Raw genomic sequence first — 21,229 nt, 5'->3', positions numbered from 1 at the left:
TTTCCTTCCCACCCGACATATTGCCACAAGCTGTAGGAAAATCCAGTTACCTGTGATGTGAAGTCATGCTGTTGTAGCTGTCTCCCTTCTCTCAAGTCCCAGGATCTGACAGTGTTATCCAAACCTCCTGTCCAGAGCTTGGTACCATCATTAGAAATGTCAATACAGCTGGCTCCATCTGTGTGGCCCTGGAATTGCCTGATAAAACAAACCAGATTGAATAATGATTTCCTGCCAGAGCTCAAGGTAAACACTTTGTGGTGTTAGTTTTGGACTCTGAACATGTGTCATCTGTTCTGTGTCTGACGATGAGCAAAAATCAGCCTCTCACTGAGCATTAAATACCAGTATTAAAAAAAAAACATTTTCCAGGTGCTAGAGAAATGATCTGCATCATAGCTAGCTGAATAAAGTAAACTATTTCCTATCAGGTTTTGAAAAAAGAAAACAAAACAACAAACCCCCCAAAAAGCCTATACCCATTTGTGAGAATATTAAAGCCCAGTAACTAGAGTTAAAAACCACTAAGGATAACTCAGATAAAATTGAAGCGGTCAGAGAATAAAACCTCCAATTTCAGAAAACAGCTTCTGCATTTTTCTTTGGCTGCAGGTCAAGAAGATAAATAACAAGCAGATATACTAATAGAAAGGGATCCAGATAGAGATCCAGATAGTTAAACACAAGCATTGCTGAGTCACAAAGTTGCATTCTCTGTGGCAGGAGATTAGAAAAATCTAAACGGAGCAGTTTTATAACCTTCTCATTAGCAAATCTCAGCTTTCAGCAACCAGAAGGTCATCTCAACTTTTTCTTGATCCTTTGGCAAAAGCATTCTGGAGCTTCTGCATTTTTCATCAGCAATTAGCTTTAGCAAAGTCCTGTGCCTCAGTGCGAAAGGCGGAGGGCGGGTGGGGAAAAGACAACTAGCTTGCGAAGGAAGGGTATGAATCACCAAGAGCTGCCACAGAAAGGTCACATGGCATGTTTTGCTTAGTAGCTCTGGTCTCAAAATTCCATGTGCTATCAACCAGCAAGATCAGCGTGCAAGTGGTGGGAACACATACAGCAAACATTTAAAAGGCAAGACATTCACAGATGTGTATAGATGTTGCACAGTGCAACCTTACAGGGGCTAAGCATGCACATGATAAAGTGAAAACTTTATGTAACTAAAATTGTATTTATTGACCTAAAGTTCAACAGAAAGAAAAAAATTGCATGCACATTAACATGACTCTCTGTATGCAATTTTCAGCTAATTGTGGATATACAGGAAGTTTAACTGAAACACAGCGGACTAAGCATATTCTTTAGTTTTTGTGTTCAGAACTCTTCTCAAAATATTGTAAGCCATCATTGCTTTGATAAGCCTAAACTAAATTTATCTTATAGTAAGCCCCTCTGCTTTCCTAAAGAACTGAGAGGATCAGTTCTTTAGGAAAAATAGTAAGATTAATTGTAAGATTAATTTTACTACTTATCCTTGCTAAATAGGAATTGAAAATAGTCTTATTCTACTTAACAAGGCCTAAGACAAAGGAAAAGAGTAAATCTCAAACCTTCCCTAGAAGGCATGTTCAGTCCATACCAGTAACAAACCAGCAAGAACACTGCTTGTAGAAACCGGCAGACCAATCCCAAATAATAGAGACCTGCAGGAGCTTTCACATTGACTACAGCAGATTATGGACAAATCCTAAAAGACATCTTCCAAGACTAGGCTGAAACTACCAAAACTAGTTTCTGCCTGACTTGGGTGTAAACCACTCCCCTGAATAAGAGACACTATTTACTTTGCTGTTATAAACCCTATTCAGGGAGATAAATATTTATGTAGCTGTCCAAAGAGTAACTTCTATTAAAATTTTCTGTAAACAACAACTCACCTGACCAATGTCTGGTTATGCAGATCCCATACAGCAATGTTCCCATCACTGCAGCAGGAAAAGCACACCTTGGAGTCAGGGCTGATAGCCAGAGCATAGCAGGCAGGTGCTGAGGATGTCAGCTCTGCTTTGATGCGAGGAGTTGGAGCTGCCAGGTCCCAAATGGATAACGTGCTGGCTTCCCCGCCTACGATGAGGGTGCATCCATCAGGCAGCAATTTACAGGAGCGGATGTAGTTATCTCTGTTCTGTACAATACAAATCACCTCAGTTATGTGCCTGCCAGTAATGACCACTAACATAATTCTGACTGCATCGAAGTTTCAAGCAGTGTGGTAATTTTTCCATTACCAAAGTACTGAAGAGGAGCCAGCAGATCTTAAAAGGTTGGAAACACCTACTTCTCATCACTAATTAGAAACTGCAGCTGCAGAAATTAAAACTGCAGACTCCTGTTGCCACAGTCTACTCTGTTTCAAACGTGACAAATGGCAAGTTTTCTATCTCATTACACAAAAATAGAGCCAAAGTAAGCTTGCTTTTCTGCAAATGTACTCCATCAGTGAAGGTCACCAACAATAGAAATATTAAAGCAAATGACCTTTCATTTGGCATTTAACAGCCCTATATGAAAATGTCGTTCTAGTCTCATGCGCTTCAGGTTTTTGAATTTTTCTTTCAAATACTATTTTTCATTCACAATATTAAAGTTGAAAGATTAAGGATTCCTGTATTGGTCCTGTATTTATGTTGGTCCTTTGTTGTTCAACATTATTCTTATTGTACATATTGATCTCTCCTTCATGATGTTATTGTTGATTTGAGAGGTACTGTGGGGGAGTTAGTGACAGAAGACATTTCTACCTTGCCTTATTACAGCCTTGCTTGACTGGCAACAGTTTTTTTACAAAATTGATGATAAAGATCTGTAACTTAAGACAGAAAAAACCACTGCAAGAATTAGTTAACAGTATTCCTACTATGATATATTTTTGTAATTTGCAGCAAAGGAGCAGGAAGTAGGGCAGTGAAAATGTTGACTTAATCAGTCATTAATGCTACCCGACTTAAATGAAGGCTCTTCATCCAGACAGATATACATGCCACAGAACAGAATACCTATTCAACTTCACTATTACTACTCAGCAATTACAAAATGATAGCAGTAAAGAAAGGATAAAAGGTAAAAAACCCACCACATTTAATTAGATCTACACTGAAGCTAGAATTTTCATTCACAATACATATTGCTGTGCTTGACAGCATTGTCTTCTCAGTTAACACTGCACAGACCTTTACGCTGCCTCTAGTGAGAAGCATCTCTTATTGAGCCATTATTTTGAGTTAACTTTTCAGCTACCTATATACTATTGCATCCAGTCCCTTTTGTACCCTGCACATGTGAAAATAACCAGCCTATATGTATAACTAGTGGATCGTGAACAAAAATCATAGCAAAACTTTAAGTGACCTTTGGTACTGTGTCTCATTATTCCAGTATGTGGCTGCTATCATCTTACAGAAATGAGGTTTTTGCTCCTTGTGTTCGTGAAAGACCTAGGAAGGTTCTCTGCAGCCCTGCATAAGACAAGCTATATTCCTTTTAAACTCATGCACAAAAATCATCAGTATAACTAAAAAGGGAAAAAATACTGTGTTTTATTCAAAACATGACATACACATTCTATTCAGAAATCTGAGCTAATCTGTTATTTGACCCTTAGTGATAATTATCACTAAACAAACCAGCACTGTTCTCCATGACACTGTTATGTATTGAAAAAAGAGAAAAGGACACCAGGAAACAGATCTTCTATTTCCTTTTTATATGAACAAAATCCAAACAAGGACTTTTTTTTGAGTCTCTGAGGAGAAGCTACCCTTGTGCATGAATTCCTGTTCACCTACCAGGCAGTCCAGCTGAGAGACGGGGCTCTTGTTGCCAGGCTGGCTGATGTCCCAAACCTTGACACACCCCTTCCCACCCGTGTACACGTGTCTCGTGGGGTTGCTGATGGTAACTGCACACACAACTTCCCCATGGTTCAGGGTGTTGATCTGACGGGCGTGGCGAGGGATTCCTGGACCGATGAGGGCATCAGGAGGGAAAGGAACTGGCTGCATCTGACCATCCGCAGTAACGTGAAAGGAGTAGGCTCTTTTGGGGAAGGGAAAGAGAGAAGACAAAACAATTTAAAAAATCAGCCATTACAGAACTACAATGCAAGAAAAACACAGTATTTTTAATTTTAGTTCTTTGCCAATCATCTCGCAAAAATCTACTGTAGCAAAGTGCTACAGTGCCAAGTAATGCAGGCAGATGAAACCTCATATGGAGAGAAAGAGTCACAATAGAAATTTTCACTTTGACTCAGCTGAAATATTTGTGCCATGGGAAAGCAGGTTAAATTCCACTCTTAACTCTACAGACCAAGGTCATGGCTGCTATCCCTCAGCCACTTGGATAATCGCAAGACCTTTCAGCCCCCAGTTTCCAGCTAGCAGTTGCAAGTCTCATCAACACAAATACCACAGCAGCAGTGCCTCACCAGGCACCACTCATCCTTCCATGAGGCTTGCACCTGTTGCCTTGTGGCACCACAAAACAAAGTTTTGCTTGATTCCTGCACCTCATTTGTAACATCACCACTGCCTGTGCTCATATACCCGTCTTTCCAGCTGGTAAGTAGTGCTTTAGGAAACAGAAACACAGAAAATAGAAACACAGAGTGGCTGCACACAGATTTCATCAGAAAGCTGATATCATCTTCTCAAAATTATGTTTTCTTGAATACGTACATTGAAAAACCTGAAAGGCTCAGTTTTCCAGGTACTTTTGGCACTTCAGAAATACCTTTTATCTGTATTCATTGCATGATTTCCAGTTTGTGGAAACTGAAGGTTGAGGAAGTGACGTTCTAGCACTGAATAAAAACACTCTTCAGGGAAAGTACATGAAATTATTTTTTCATGGTCACTGAAAAGTAAGTCAGCTCTGCTCAAGGGCAAGTGCACAAATCCCAACTAATAAAGGTTTCAGGTGCGGAGGGGGTTCTTTGTTTATTTTAACTACTAATGAAAATGCTACTGTAAAATGCTGGCTTTTGCTATACTAGTGAGCTCCTTTTCTGTTACTTTTGTTGTAAGTGCATCCATCATGCTTTTGATGCTGTTGTTACATCAACAACATCCTTCAAGAGGCTGAAGTGGATAAAAAACGCTGAGAGATAAGTATTCTTTTTTTGGTTTTTCCACTAATAAGATGCCATCACTCTACTGAAACATTTATTTTTCTAATATATTCTCCTGTTCAGAACTGCCTTTTATTTTCCAAATCTACTTTCTTCCTTGGAAATCTTCAATCACTGTAGTTCAACTATTAGTACTCCATCCATCTTCCAAGAACCCAACAATAGCTATTTCTATTAAATCTTCAGTCCTGAATAATAAGCTAGTATTTTCAAGGCATCTTTTTACATGTTCCCAAGTATCACATAGTTTGAAATGAAGGAACAAGGAAGAGGCCTGGTTCTGGAACAGACATCACAAAGCAACTGAATCTGCTCTGCTTCTGGGCATAAGATATTCCTTTGAAAAACCATGAGGAGAGATGAAAGAACTCCATAGCTCTTCCATACTGAAACTAAGACTGGAAACAGTCAATCTATGCAATATCCCAAGTCTTTTCTTAAGTGAAGGGCAAAAAATGGTTAACAGTAACTGCTCTTAAACACAGGAGAAACGAATAGTACATATGCATGCAATTCCTGTACTCATTCATGTTTCATGGTTGGGCGTATAAGCAGAAAGCTTACTCAGAGAGTACACAGAAATAGAGAATGAGCAAGTGCAAAAGATGACATCTTTTTTGGCACAGAAATGACAGGAATAGGAAATGTAAGGTAAGAAAGGAAGTGCAGTGTTCACTCCCTTACATGTACACAAAGCACACAGTATATCAAATGTATTTTGTCCCGTGGGAACCTTTTTGTCTTTTTTTTTGAAGAATTACAGTAATGAAAAAGGCTTAACTAGAAACCCATTCCTTTCTGCGAAGAAGAAGAGACACAAGATTGTAGGTTCTACAAATCCCGCCTTTGAATCCCAAAGTCGGTATTCACTAAACAGATCAGACACGGGGCAGGAGAGAAAGCAGAACAGGAGTGGCAACAAGGCTGCTTGAGGCTGAACTGCGCCGGTTCATCTACAGAATCCAACAAAAGAGTCACAGCATTAAGCTTTGCCGAAAAGCTTTGCCCCATCCTGGGCTCCAGATCGAAGTCAGTTGCAGAGTAATTGTTAGCAGTAAGAGTACACAGAACCATATAACTTTGAAGTTTCAGCCCACCCTTGCTTTTATCATGGACTGAAGCAAAACAATTAAGCACTTATTAGGCAATTTTTTCCAGCATGTCCAAGATTAATAATCTACTTGTCCATTATTTTTTTTTAATTTGAAGGTTACAGCTTAAATGTTCTGTTCAATTCAAACTACCTAAATAATTTGTGTTTTGAAATGCTTAGGTGCATACACAGAGCTCCTCAGTTCTTGCTGAGATGGGGTGTGAGGAAGACAATAGAAACATTTTTCAAGTACTTCCTGTTTACTGTAGAACTGTAGTGACTCTTATGCTTTGAAACATCAGAGGCCTACCTACTGTATTTTTAAATCATGTAGAATTTTACCACTATGTCTACGTTTAAAGAGGGGCTATACTAATCATAGAAGCAGTTCCTCTTTTTTAGCATTTGCTTAGTTTGATGGCCTAACAACCAGACCAGTTTCTTACAAAGCCAAGACAGCTTTTTCTACAGTGCAACTTATCTGCAATCCACTTTAGAAAGAAATGGCTACACTTTGCCAAATCCCTCTGCCAAGACAAGCACACAAAGCAGTAAATGTTCCTGTTTGCTTTGAGATATGTCACATGTAATGCTGACATCACCACTGCCAGCATACTTACGGTATGGTAGTCTAGCGACTCGTCTCTGCTAGGTATTATGGTATAACTTTTGTTACATGATACCTTTTAACCTTGAAAAGGCTTGCATGGCTTGCCAGACTGACACTCCAGACACTCTTGGACAAGGAAAAGTGTCTGTCTCCAGAAGAACACAGGACCAGAGACAGCAGGAGTGCAAAGGATTATTGGCAGCTCAAACGCTGCAGTCTTTGGCTTCCTCTTCATCATGAAAGAGATCCTGCTACTTCTGGGAAGGACTGTACTTACAGGTCCACACCTACAGAAGATTCAATTTTTAGTGTGCTAGACATATTCACAGGCCTCAATTCTCAAAAACTGCAAGAATTTTCATTATCTAACCTCATAGGAGTCAACAACTAGCAAAATCTGGCAAATTCTTGAGTTCCCTAAAGGTCAGGACTTAACAGGCACCACTCGACCACCCATTTTTCTTTTAGAACTGATCATGTATGCCAGAAACTGCTGTTTAGTCTCAAGACTAGCACAGTTTTCTGTCTCACTCAGAACTTTCTGCCTGTATGAAAGATGGCTATCCTATCATTGATTCCATGATTATCCCTCTTTGGTCAAAGGAGAGTCTTCCTTGTGTTGGGCTAACAACAAACAAAGAAAATTATCTTCTAAAAATGCAATTAAAATATGCAATATAAAAATAAGGTAAGTACATATCAAGTAATACATATTAACAGAATATTATGACAAGAACAATTATAAGACAAGTGTCTGTGCATTTTGCTTCAAAGAGTTCTGAGAAATAGTATACTTATATTATTTCTGAATAATGGAAATAATCTTCTGAATTACTGCATCCAGGGACTTCTCTCACATGTGTCAAAGCAGTACTCAGAATTCCTATGCCCAGCAACATGGTTAAGTGATACTAATACAAACCAGTTTCTCAGCTTATTTCTCAAATTTCCAAATAAGTATACAGCAAGTAAGTACCATCTGACATGCTGAGGAGAGTTCAGGATAATTAATTCACTACCCAAGAATATGGGAAATTAACTAAACTACCTGCCAGCTACTCTAAGTATTCAGATTGATGTACAAATGCACACAATTCCTGCCTACTAAAGTAAGGTCTTAAAAAAAAAATCCCTCAAAAACTTCCACTTCATCCCTTCAATTCAAGCAGACTTCTTTAACTAGCAGAACAGTACCACCCACAGCAAAATAAGAAAGCAAAAAGTTCCTTCCATTCACAACTGCATTTTGCTTTCAGCTTTTCTTTGCACTCCAGCTCATTTTTAATTGTAGTTATCACAAAAAAACATGAATATCTGAGTGTGTTGTTTCATCATATAGAACAAAATGCCAAGAAACAATGATAGATATGTTTGTACAGAAATGACTGAATTTTCATCTTCAAACATGTCACCAAATGATTCTATTTAGAGATAAATGGCAGGGATGCACACAGCCCTTAATCTCCTATAATACAGTAAAATTAGCTGTCCTTTACAATATCTCTCATTGTACATTCACTGTAAAAGTATGAAGATCTGAAGAACAGAACAGAACTGAAATCAAGCAATTCCAAAAGAGTATAGTGTACCTCTCCACAAACACAGTGAAAAGTCAACTTACAAGTAGAAGCAGGAAGATTTAACATTTACCATGTAAAGTTCTCCTTTTCCTACTAGAATTAGAAACATATATTTTCAGCTGCTTTCACTGCCCAGGAAAACACGCTGAGAAATACATTTGTTCTCAATACTAACATTAATTCAGAATTTTATACACCAAGGAAGCAGTACTATGGACATAAATCTTACCACTAATCTTGAAACTCTGTATTTAGTCCAAAATCCAGCTATTAAAAGGCATGGTTCACATAAACCAGAAATCCATAAGAATGTTATTTCAGCAGCTATAGAACACTAAAAGCTAAGTACTTGTTAGAAAGACTATGCAAAGAAAAAAAAAAAAATTAGAGCAACACACAAAAAACTTACAGTCCAGGGCATATTTAAAAGCATCAGAACAAAAGCATTCAGGACTCAGACACCACATGTTCATGTCCAAGTGGGTTTTTAACAGGCTACACATTTTTCTAACAAGAAGATCAATAACAGACCTCAGAACATACAAGGCTTACAAAAACCTGGGTGCTATCAGAAGCGTCTTTCTTTAGAAAGAAGGGAGCATAATTTTCTCTTGGGTCAAAAAACAGTATAATCATAACCATTGATTAAAAATGTGCAGCCTAAAGCATACACATATGAGTGGGGATTCAATAGTTCAATTCAAAAATTCTCTGTAGCACTTGCAACAAGACTCACTAAAACTTCACATCTAATAAAACAAATTCAATGCGTCAGCGTATCGGCAATCAAGAAAAAGCCTGACTTGGAAAAAAAAACAAAGCATACTCCACCAGTTTGCATGACTATATCTGCTCTCTACAGAAACTACAGGAGAAAAACCTGAAGTAGGTGAGATACTTGCAAATGCTGCAGGTAGCAGACAGCATCTAGCCAATCAAGACTAGAACATGAGATTGTTTTATAGCTGTCAATGGAAAGACAATTCCACAAGTTTATAAAAATTTTAGACTTGCTTCACTAAGATAAGCAAAGAAATAATTTTTGAAGAAATGTACAAGTAACATGACCACAAAAACCCCCAAACACTGCAGAACACATTAAATGAAGTGGTGACTAGGGCGTATGTATCGAAGCAGGCAACATATGAAGCAGTGCGAATGAAGTGGTAAAAACATTTAAAAAACCCAAGCAACTCCCACAGTTTCCCCCCACTCCTGATTAAGTCAGCTAAATTACCAGGATACAAAGTAGAGTAGTATACATATGCTGTCCTTGAACAGTGTAACAACTAGAACTCAGCCACAGAAAACTTCTGTGAACAAAATTTCTAAACAAAAATAGGTTTCACTAGATTACAATATAAAATATTGCAAGGCAATGAAATATGTTATTGAAAGCTTATGAACACACTTGTTTAGAAGTAAAAACATAGAGCCACTCAATTATATGATTTTCAAAAGCATTTAATTTAAGTATGCCAAATTGTATGACAGTCAGCAAGACTATGTCTGAGTTTTGAGTACAAAGCCTGATCCTTACTGCACTAAATTTAAATACACCACATTTGATACACAACACCAACTCATTGTGCCCTCACTTCACTAATCTTGTCAACACACCACCAGCTCTAAGTACAACCAAGATTTAACAGGTTTCTCACACTGTCAACAGATAGCTAAGCCTGTTCCCAGAAGCATGGTGGATAACCACAAAAACACATTCAGGATGGCTTTCCAAACCAAGTCTGCTGCTTCCCTATTGTTATAGGAAAAAAATCAGAAGAAAACATACTTTTTTTTGGCCTGTAATCTGGTATTCTTTCAAGGATGTTTGCAAGACTGACATTAGAAGGTATCACTAGTCCAAAATCAAAGCAAACAGAAATGCATGAGTATATGGTTTTCACCACAGCCTGTCAGACAACTTGGCATCCTAAAAGTAATAGTTTCTAAATGTTTCCTGAAACTGCAAAAGGAAAAATTAAATATAGATTGGTAAATAGGCATTATGAAACATTAACATCCTGCACAGAAAGTCCAATGTGTTAAATAAGTTTCAAAATTATGTAAGCAGCTAGGTAGAGAAAAACTGCTCTAATTGCAAGCTCCTGTTGAATGAGAAGTCAGGACTGACTGTCAAGTGTGAACAAAGAACAGGTTCTAACAGTGTTGAAAAAACTGTTAGGAGTGCTCTCTGCCTCATTCTCTCCAGAAAAACAGCTGAATTAAATTTGCTCTGTTAGTAGCCACATAGACTACCCGTCCAGAAATACGTAAACATTAATTGTGTATTTTCAGAGGTCATACGTGCTCGTGAGTCTACTGCACTGGTGAAGTTCAGGGTCAATGGTCTACCAAAGCCAAATTACTGAAACATTTCATGTATGCTGCTGAACTTATTTTATTGAGACACTAATAAGTTGCAGCATCACAGAACCATTTTATTTAATAACTTAATAATAACTTTAATAACTTTAACACCAATAACCAAAACTTTTAAATAAAAATACTTATTGTGGAACTTCTTCTACATCTATGCACCACCTGCTCCACAACTGCTTCATCATCCTTTTGCTCTCCAGCTGTACTCACACAAAAGTTCTAAATAGCTTGCTCCATTATGCAAAGTGTGTGTAATCTGTTGCTAAAGTAACTGCTCCAGATACCTCCTGTCATCAGTTGCAGACTCCCATGCCTGATAAAACAAGTGCCAGACAAGGAGTCTGCAAGTTTGCAATACACATTTATCCTGATGTAGTGCAAATTTTAGTTTCAACATATTTTTATCTAACACATTTTACCACTATTTACTGTTTAGTTTGTCATCCCCTTAACTTTCCCGAGAAAGAATGAAATAAAAAAAGCCTTAACATTTACCTTCAACGACTTGGAAATAGGTTGTTAGGAAATACATACCTGTTTTGGGATATGACAACTGACATTTGAGAACTTTTATGCTGCAGGTTTTACCTAGAGAAGTCTAAAACACCCTCTAAAAACAACCAAACACCACCCCCCGCTTTGGAATCCCTGTTCACTGACAAATATAACTTCATTCCCTCTAAATATTGCAGAAGTTACCAAAATGTTAAAAGTTACTTACGGTTTTCCCCCAGGAATCCCTGCTAGATTTGGAGGGATTCCAGGTACTCTCATGTGAGGAGGAGGATCAAACCCAACCTGACAACAAAAAGTGAATTAATCTTACATGTGGAATTTCTCATCCATTTCTCAGCAAGTCTCTTTTCTCCACTCCCAAGATACTCTGCATTTAACCAAAAGGTGGCTTTTACCCACAGTATCAGACAACTCCACTGCCCCTCCATCGGGGGGCAAAACCCAGACCTTTTCTCTGAGCATTCTTTTGATAGAAGCACTCATACGAAAGCAGAAAATAATTTATCATGCACTCAGACACTGAGCATTACCCAGCAGTCTGGGTTAGCAGGGAGAGTCCTGTGTTGGCCCTGGAATCAGAGTCCATGTCAGCAACAAGCTATGCCAGTGCTTTTCACTCCTGGGAGAGCTAGCACATATTCAGGCTGGCACAGTGAGGTGCTGGAAAGTAGCTCTGGGCCCCAGCTAGGATCTCAATGCCTCCACAGCATTCTGTGTGGGCACAGCAGCTGAGAGATCTCTCAGACACATTGTGGGGTGCAAACAAGCTCATCCACAGCTTAAAAAAAACAACATTCTCTTTACATACTGCAATTTCACTGAATTTTTATATCTTGAGTATGTTTATCAAATAATCCAAGCAGAAAAAGTTGACCAAATGTCTTAGTTTTTCTTCTGAACGTTATACTCGAATAAACATTGTTATTACTTTAAAAGGAGGGTGTAAGCTATTTAAAATTTGAACATTTTCACACAAAAGCCCTGTTTACCAGTTTGAAAAAAGTGGTCGTAGAAACAGTAATGAGAAGTTGACAAGCATAAATCCAACTTTGCAAATTTACAAGTAGGTAAGTTTATGGCAGCTTTCTGCATAGACAAAGCTCATGTTTAGAGAGTCAGGACCCTAGGTTATTCTGTGTGACAGCCACTGTAACTACCAGGTTCCATTTACTTACTACACCCACAACTGCAACTATTCTTAACACACCTGATCTCAGAGCTCCAAAATAGGTACTGACCAATTTCTCAGGTTGATTTCCACAAAAAAACCCAAAAAAACAGGTACAGAGACCCAGATAAGAAAAAAACATTTACATGCTTCAAGATTACTTTGTTATGTCTATATGGAATACAAATGTGGTTCAGCAACCAAAAAGCAGATTAAATACTTTGTGTGTACCAAAACTATTTTTTCAATTACAGCAGCACAAAATAATGTTTTGGTCTTTATTCATCAGTTAAAACCCTGATGAAGGTGAAGGACAAAGAAAACATACACTAATACACTGAAATTCTTTGCTTTCAAGGTGCAAATTTGTTTCTTCAGCCACACAGCAAAGTGAAGCATGCAGTGAAGCACGCAGTGAAGCTGTCAAGCCTCTGGCACTGTTATGAGTTGGGAATTCTGCAGTGGTAAATGAAGCATGCGGCTCTTCTCAGTGAACCGCAACTCACAGGACTGAGATTGCATGCAACGTATGGCCTACCATAGGAGATCTTCCATAGGCAACCACGGCAGCTGCCGCAGCAGCAGCACTCATCTGGGGTGACATATTGTGCAGACTGGCATAGGCTGCCCCTGGACTGGTTAACTCTCCATTCATGCCAGCGTGAGGTACCATTCCAAACGGAGCAGGGTATGGTCCTGGTACTGCCAACGGGGTCCGCAAACCTGCAGCTACAGAATCATGAAATTAAGTGGGTTTATTTATGTATTCCTGCATACAGGAAAGAAGCCCCTTTTTTTCCTCTCCTAAAACACCTCGCCTTCCCCCCCTCACACGCTGTCAAGAAACATTGCCATAATTTGTCAGTACCACCAGCTCTTTTCAGTGTAAATAAGATCTACTGAAGTCTGAACTTGCTGATTACTTCTAGCAATCTCTTCTAGCATTACCTATTTCCATTTCTGTAATATTCCCCTGTTTACATTAATCTCTTCTTTGCCAAATTAAGCAGTAAAGCTGACAGACATGGTTTACACAGCTCATGTCTGAAGCAACTGTGTGTACCAGCCTGAATAGCAAAAGTAAACTTCCCCCGGCATTTGTCAAGCTGTGCACTGCAGCAAATATTAGTAGATTCAGACAAAGACCGTAGAAGAGATTGCATGCAGAGTAAGTACCAGAAACTTCTGAGAAGTCTTTTTATATTGCATTCAGTCTCTGGATTATTTGCAAAAAAAGATAAAGACAAAAGTAAACAAAGAAGACTAAGAGACAGAAAGATATTCAAACTCCTGATAATCCAAACATCTGCTTCTCATCAAGCCCTCTCTTGATATCAAGAACAAAGCAATATATTTAGTTAGCAGTCACATGTGTAAAAAAAAGATTAATTCTGGAACCATAAAAAACAATGAGGTAATGCATTTACCAGCTTGGTTAACCAGAGGGTCCATTGTTGGAGGTTTGCCAAGGCCTGGACGGAGTCCTGGAGTTGCACTAGTGCCTGGGGTTGGCACATCACCTCGAGGAGTTGGTGTGCTGGATTTCAGAACAGGCGTGCTGGCTTTTTCATGCTGGTATCATTAAACAAATTAAATGAGTATTATTTTTAATCCAGGCTATATTATACAATTTATCACAACAGCAGCTGGGATGCTGGGCACCTACTACCTAGTCCCTCAGCCAATTTTCACAAATCCACACAATGCTGACAACATTAACTCGTGAGAGAGAAATGTTGACCTTTTTGATTGCTGCCAAAATTAAAATAAGAAACGTAGAAAGTTATTTTCCCTCTTCTACTGACATATAAAAAGGAATGCCTGAGCTAATTTTTTTCTTCAGGAAAATACAGTATGCGTTACCAAACCATTTTAGTTTGAAAACATTAATATCTCAATTATTATTTGACACAGAAAATCCAACTGCAAAAACCAAAATACCACCAAAATATAGTTGAGAGCATAAAAAAACATGACAGAGAGAATCAGATCAAATTATTAGGGATACTACAAGAAAAAGTCTCGAAGGAATAACAGCCTATTTAGAAGAGTTTAAAAAAAAAGTCTGAAGAACTTCTTAGTGATTTTTACATGCCATGGTGGTTTTACATGCCATGTAAAACCATAAGTTATTGCTTCCAAAAAAACCACCAAGCCAATGCTTAAGCAACTCTTGCTCCTTGTAATAAATTTGCAACTCATTTGACAGAAATGTAGGAAATAGAAGAAATCAAAACAAGGCAGAAAATACTGCTGAGGAAGAAAGCTCAATAATACTTTAAAGATCTGGGAAAACAGTAGGCAATTGCAGCCTCAAATGTTTAATGAGGGGTAATTTGTGCCACAAGAAGTTGCAGAAAAGTGGAGAGTCGGATTTTACAAGAAAGAAGACTAGCGGGACCACTGACTGCTACCTACCAGACCCATTTCCTTGGATTTGAGGGAAGTGGAACTTCCTGAAGAAGCTGTAGATGCTGGGCTGCTGGAGGCATCCTTCTTCAGTAGGCGGGCTTTATCGATACCGTTTTCACGGGGTGAATGAGTGGGACTTGCCCTTGGGGAAGAAGGATCCTAGAAACAATGGGAAGGGAAAAACAGCATAGAACTGTGTCATAAACTGGTACACAAACACCACTCAGGAGTCTATGGGAGAAAAAAAAACCACAAAAAACCCCCACCAAACTAGAAGAATTTAAACAGTAAGCGCAAATGACAAGATGTTTTGTTATCTTTGTAGAAAAAAACCTGAAATCCCTTCATCAACCTAGAGAAGTACATGAAGGAATCTGTTTTTATTGTACGCTACATGTAATCATAAATTGTTTTCAAGCACAGAGCTTGCAAAGCGTACCTAAGTACAAACTAAAGAAAGTGCAGCAAATGTGGTAAGAGAAGGAAGACCAACAGAAACTGCAGTAACTTGACACAGTTTTTATCATGTATGTTCTCCATGCTCTGCTAGTTGCAATAAACATTTCAAAAATCTCTTACAGGTGATAAAAACCTTGCTTATCTCTACCTTCAGAAGAAGAGGCAGACTCATGCCTTCACAGATTTCACAGAGTATTTTCAGTTGGAAGAGACCCACAAGGATCATTGAGTCCACCTCTTAAGTGGAATGGCTCATACAGGGATCTTTAGATGCCATAATAGCTGCCACATTTTTGCTAAACACCATCTGTAATTGCCTTGCCACTTACATCTATAGAAAAACTGAAATCACCTCTCAGGTGATTATTTTTTCTCTGTTCCAGAGGCACTCTCTGCATTTACTTCAACTTGAAATAGCCAGCCCCATGAGTTACAATGCTATCAGAGCTCTGCAGGTTCTCCACGCTCCTCTGGCTCATAAGAATAGCACCAGGGAGAAATCACACCTCACAAAAGGGCTATAAGTCTACTGACTGATTATTAAGCAGTTTCATTGTAAGCCGACCTTCTGAAAGGATTACTAAAATCACTAGTTGGACACCCATTTTTCTACTTGGCTGACATTGTTTGGGCACCTTGGGCTGCTGAGGGCACTTCTCTCCCTACCAGCTTCTCTCCATTTCACAGACCTGAAGAACCTCACTACCATAATCAGGCATCCTAAATCTGTGTGCTATAGGACATAAAAGATGAAGAAAAGGGGGCACCCATCCCTTTACCTTGATGCCATTACCAAATCTCAGCCCTGGAGAAAAAAAAAGTGTCTATAATCTTGTAAAAGTGTCTACAATCTTGTAAAATAACTTCATTCTAGAAAAACAGCATTTATTAAAATTATTATTAAAAACAGCAATTTTTAAGGTAATTTTTTAAATAACAACCCTACTATGAAATAGAACATTAGATAATGTCTTCCTTCCTTTTTCATTCAAAGACAGGAGTTTGAAAACCTCAGCCTTCCACATGCAGCTCACCACAACCCTCTACACTACAGGGCAGCTGTGAAGGGTCAGAATGTTAACTGCGGAGAGAGAAGACCTGGACAAAGCAGCAGAAGAAAAAACTGAGAAGGCAACCAGATAAATCTCAGAGGAAGACATAGTACTAATAAAAAGGAGAAGTTGTGAATATTTTAACATATCCACAGAGGATTATTTCTCTTCTAACAACTAAATGTACTTTTCCTTTCACCTTTGGGCAAACGTCAAGACTACAAAAATGAAAAAAGTTACCTCATTGGATACATCTACAACCAAGTTATCGTCACTCTTGTCCCCATCACTGTCCTATTAAAAATAAATAAATATAGTGTTCATTTCAATTAGTACAATAAGAGCCCAGACAGAAAAATTACGCATCTACTCAGAAAACAGAAACAGAAAACAAACAGCCTTTCATTAAGTTATTAGCAGCAGGGACAATAATTAAAAAAGAAACACAACATCTTATTTCTGCTATAATAGTAAAACCCAAGTAAGGTAGAACTAGTTGAAGAATGGGGATCTCATCATCAGTCAGCAAGATGGTCCAAAACCCACCCTTCAATACCACCATAAACAGTGTTATCACTTCCCCTAAAAGAGAAAGGTACTCTGTTCATACACTAAACTTGTGTTAATTTGGAGAAAGTGCTGTTTGTGCATACCTGGAAAAACACCAAAAAACAGATGTCAGGAAAATAGAGCTTTTTGCCATGTTTGATGAATCATCTTTGTTAAAGTGATAGTACCATTTTCTCCCTTTTACAGAAAGGCAAGTTTTGAAATCAAAAGTTCTGGGAAGAAAAAACTTCAGAAATGCCAAGGAATTTCAACATTTCTGCCCAAGAAAAGCAAAATACTAGGATGTTCCTAAACAGAAATGTTCTGCTGAAGCTTGTCAAACTGCATTTTGACTGTTTCACTTAGACTGATGTTCACCTGAGCTGGTCTACTAATGACTGCTGTCACTGTAGTGCTCCTGGTCCCTTGCTCCAACAGGGGCCAGGATGCCCCAGTAGACACATTCAGATACAGAGGTCTAGTGATTTCCACAGCACCCCAGAGTGTGTCAATCAGAAGGCAAGTCCTGACTCAAAATCAAACAAAGAAATGAAGTGAACGTCAAAACTTTAAATTTTTGTGGGAAGAAGTTTGACATTTCCAATAAAAGTACTTTTAGTTAAAAAGCTTCTACACAAACAAACCAGACATACAAGATTGCTCAACTATCCTCCATCTCTTGCTTTTAAAGTGTTTGAGCTTTCACACATAAAACTAAATACTTTCTCTCACTTCAGGCCACAACGCTTTAAAAAAACAAAACCAAGCCACCCAAAACCAACCAAACAAAAAACCCAAAACCAACCAACCAACCAACCAAAAGAAACACCCACCAAAACTGAACTGAAAAATGCTCCCTAATCAACAGGTAGTTTCAACCCTTCCCTTCTGTTAACAGCTGAATCTCACTCCAAGAAATAACATAATAGGGATATTAGGGATCCAAGAGCACCAATGGTCATTCTATTTGCAACTCAGGAAGCTATCCAATCAACAGGTGATAACAAAAGACTTGGAAGCTTTAGCTCCATTTATCTGCCATCTCCTGAGAAGCATGAAGCACCCAGAGTGCTAGAACAGTGGGAGAATGTGGGAGAAGGGGCACTGGTTTGCCAGAAATGCCCCTCTGGAGGAGGACAAAAAAAGTTGCAAAGCCATGTTTAAGTAAACCCTAGCAACTCGGTCATCTTAATAAATAGAAACTTCCTGGGACTATCAAAGGCATCTCCAGTAACTTCTACCAATATCAGAAGTCTCCTCACTAATAAATTCATGCAGTGAAACTATATTGGTACTAATATGAAAATTAGTCAACAGTTAAAAAGGGGAAAAGAATTCACTTTTTATTATTATTCCACAGCTACAGGTCCTACAACTCATTTATGTGCCTTTTGACAAAAGCAGTATTTCCTTGTTGCTACAAGGGATTAATCTAAAATGAGCTCAAAATCAGCAGATCTGTATTTGCTTAATTGGTGGGTCTTCCAAAAACACTTATCTTCAAGATTAGAATAAATCTGGAACTTTCTAATATCCTTGGATATTTTTTAACTTGATGCTGCCTTTAGCTGTAAACTCCACGTCAAACAAACAGAGGGCAAAACATTTAAAATGTGGATTAAAAACTGCTTCTACTGTGCAATAGCATCCTTTACATTTCCTTACGATAGAAACACAAGAAAAACAAGTAAGTTAAGCTTTTCCTTCCTTTTTTTTATATCAAGCATACCTTAAGAATGCTTAATCTCCAAATATTAAAAATGAAAAATGCCAATAGAGTATCAAACCCTTAAAGTTGAGGGAGTAAGATGGGGAAGTTTGCCAAACCCTTCTGTAATCAAAACATTATTATTAGAAAGTGGTGGAAATACAACTTGTAAAGCCATTAACAGCACTAAAATATCTAATAGCTGCTCAAAGACATTATCCAAGTGGAGAGAAATTAAAATTACCCTACCAAATACTGAGAAAATAAAATGGCACCTAATTTTGTCTTGGGTTTCAGTAACCAAGAACTAATTAGTGATCCAAATCACATAAACCAGATAATTTGCCACATTATTGCTGTATTAAAGTGCAGTATGTTCTAATAGATTTGAATTTTGCTTTTCAGTACTCTCTCACACCAGTCCTAGTTTCTTAGGCCGGTTTAAGTACCATCCTGTGTTTTGGCTGAGAATTTAGACTTGAAGTCAAAAGCCTATGTGAGCCTTCTGATGCTCACTCACATTGTTGCACTGAAGTGTCTCTTTAAAACCAAGCAACAAGCGAGCTAGTTAAAAATGCAGAACACAAAACTCTGAACTTTCAACATTTCAATTTACTTTCTGCTGGAATTGCCTTATCAGCCAGAATTAAAATTCAGTAAGTTGGTACAGCTTGACAGCATATGCAATTTGTAATGGTAATTATGACTCAGCATGGTAATAACTACTTATCATTACAATTTACCAACTCCTTTCAATAACAAAATTCTCCATCCATTTCTAACAAACCTGCAGTTTCTAGAGGAGTCCAGAAAGAATGTCAAACTCTGAAAAATGCCCCAGAGCACAGTGAATCCCAAACAGCTACTCCTATTGAGGACTATTACTTCACAATATATAAACTACTGAATCACAACTCTTCCTAAGATTTGAATCTGTGCCTCTCTGGCACATATATTCATGTACTACTTTATCTATAGGAATGTTGCCTTGGTCTTCACAGCTCTTTTACTCCTCATACAAGCACAGTATGTGCAAATAAATTAATAATTTCCTAGACACAGATTTGCTTACATAGTGGCTGGAATCCTTATCATCCACCTTTCTCTTTTTGATGTCATTGGCATATTCAGGGCCATTCCTGCGTTTATCTGTGCTTCGTAGACTGTCGGGGACCAACAGAGAATTACTCTGTAAAGACAAAAACCAAGGTCAATCAAAGATTCCTTTTAGGATTCCTCCATATATTCCTAAAAACTCAAATTCATATGATAGATGTTTTAGAAACGTGATACGTACTTAAGTCTTTTAATTCAATTTCATTCAAAACAAAGTCCTCCAGGCAAACATATACAACTCCACACCTTCTAAGAAGCTTGGCTTTTCATTGTTCAACTTATCAAAAGTTTAGTTCACTTGTCAGTCACCATGTATTTAACTAATTAATTCAACTGAATTTATTGTTTAGGAGAAGAAGAAGGCTTGCAGTTTATTCATGAGCAAGTAACAACAATTTAATTATTTTTTTAATGTTCAGATTACATATAATAAAAGGGATTTACTACACAATCCGATTGATCAGTCACTTTTAGAGCATCATAAATAGATGTGGCTTTGGTACCTACACCTGCAGGTATGGACAGATAAACAACAGCTTGCCTTTAATGCCTAAAATAACAAGTATGTGCTGAATACGGTTATGCAGTAATCAATTGTTAGCTGGAGTTAACTCCAATTTGATTCCTTCAACAAATGGATTGCAAACAAAGATCAAATATATTACTTCCAGCATAACATTCACTACTAGTGTGAAATTAAGGCTAAAGTGTTGCTTAATCAGACTTGATCTGAAAAACCCAGGCCAACACAGGCACACAAAAGACAAAAGCAAAGACTAATCTTTTCCTCAAACTACATGGACTGCTTTCATTCATGCTAAGTTATGCTAAGTACAAACTGTTGACCCAAAGAGCATTTTAGACATTTTTCAGTCACATGACAATTTGATATGCCTGTGATTCCCGATTCCCATCTCCATCTCAGTTCCAGCTAAAGCATTAAAATGTGTTACAATGAGTTCTTTTAAGTGCAGGATTAGCATATGCAAGAGGGCAATTTGTTCACTGATGTGTTAATGCTGCGAACAATACTGAATGGGTTGAGAAAAAAATCTCCTTTCACAAAGACCTGGTAAGCCTAGATCCTAAAAGCTAAGTACATGCTTAGATAAATAAATATAGGCTCACATAAATATATAAGTAAACAGGCGTTTACATCCAGACACATCTCTCTCAAGAGAGAAGTCTAATACCAACATGAACTTCGGTGTAAGCCCTCAAAGGACATATTTAGATCTACCCAAGAGACAGATACTTACTTTAATATATCATAAATTTATACATATAGCCAGTGAACTGTGCACTGAATAGCTTCCCCTTCAAAACCTGAAGACATGAAGATAGTTTTGCTCAGACACAAATGTTTAGCCCCAAGGAGAAGGACAAGGAAACAGGGTATATAAGGCAATCTGAATCCTCTTTTTCCTAACTCAGAAGCTGCACT

The 21,229-nt window shown here is 38.1% G+C and overlaps 1 protein-coding gene across 2 annotated transcripts in view; it reads right to left on the bottom strand.

Moving 5' to 3' along the window:
- Positions 1-21,229, bottom strand: part of TLE1 (TLE family member 1, transcriptional corepressor) — a 73,268-nt gene that overhangs the window by 4,022 nt on the left and 48,017 nt on the right. For both annotated transcript variants that reach the window (XM_058824173.1, XM_058824172.1), the window contains exons 9-17: positions 19,742-19,858; positions 16,653-16,706; positions 14,908-15,060; positions 13,917-14,061; positions 13,028-13,218; positions 11,527-11,603; positions 3,798-4,047; positions 1,890-2,137; positions 51-198 (exon numbers count right to left, since the gene is read on the bottom strand). In XM_058824173.1, coding sequence (XP_058680156.1) covers positions 51-198; positions 1,890-2,137; positions 3,798-4,047; positions 11,527-11,603; positions 13,028-13,218; positions 13,917-14,061; positions 14,908-15,060; positions 16,653-16,706; positions 19,742-19,858 — 1,383 coding nt within the window. The remainder of the gene's footprint in view (positions 1-50; positions 199-1,889; positions 2,138-3,797; positions 4,048-11,526; positions 11,604-13,027; positions 13,219-13,916; positions 14,062-14,907; positions 15,061-16,652; positions 16,707-19,741; positions 19,859-21,229) is intronic.

Source organism: Ammospiza caudacuta, chromosome Z (genome assembly GCF_027887145.1).
Source record: "Ammospiza caudacuta isolate bAmmCau1 chromosome Z, bAmmCau1.pri, whole genome shotgun sequence".
Classification (NCBI taxonomy): Eukaryota; Metazoa; Chordata; class Aves; order Passeriformes; family Passerellidae; genus Ammospiza; species Ammospiza caudacuta.
Note: the sequence above shows the minus strand (reverse complement) of the source record. Positions and strands in the feature narration are given on the sequence as shown.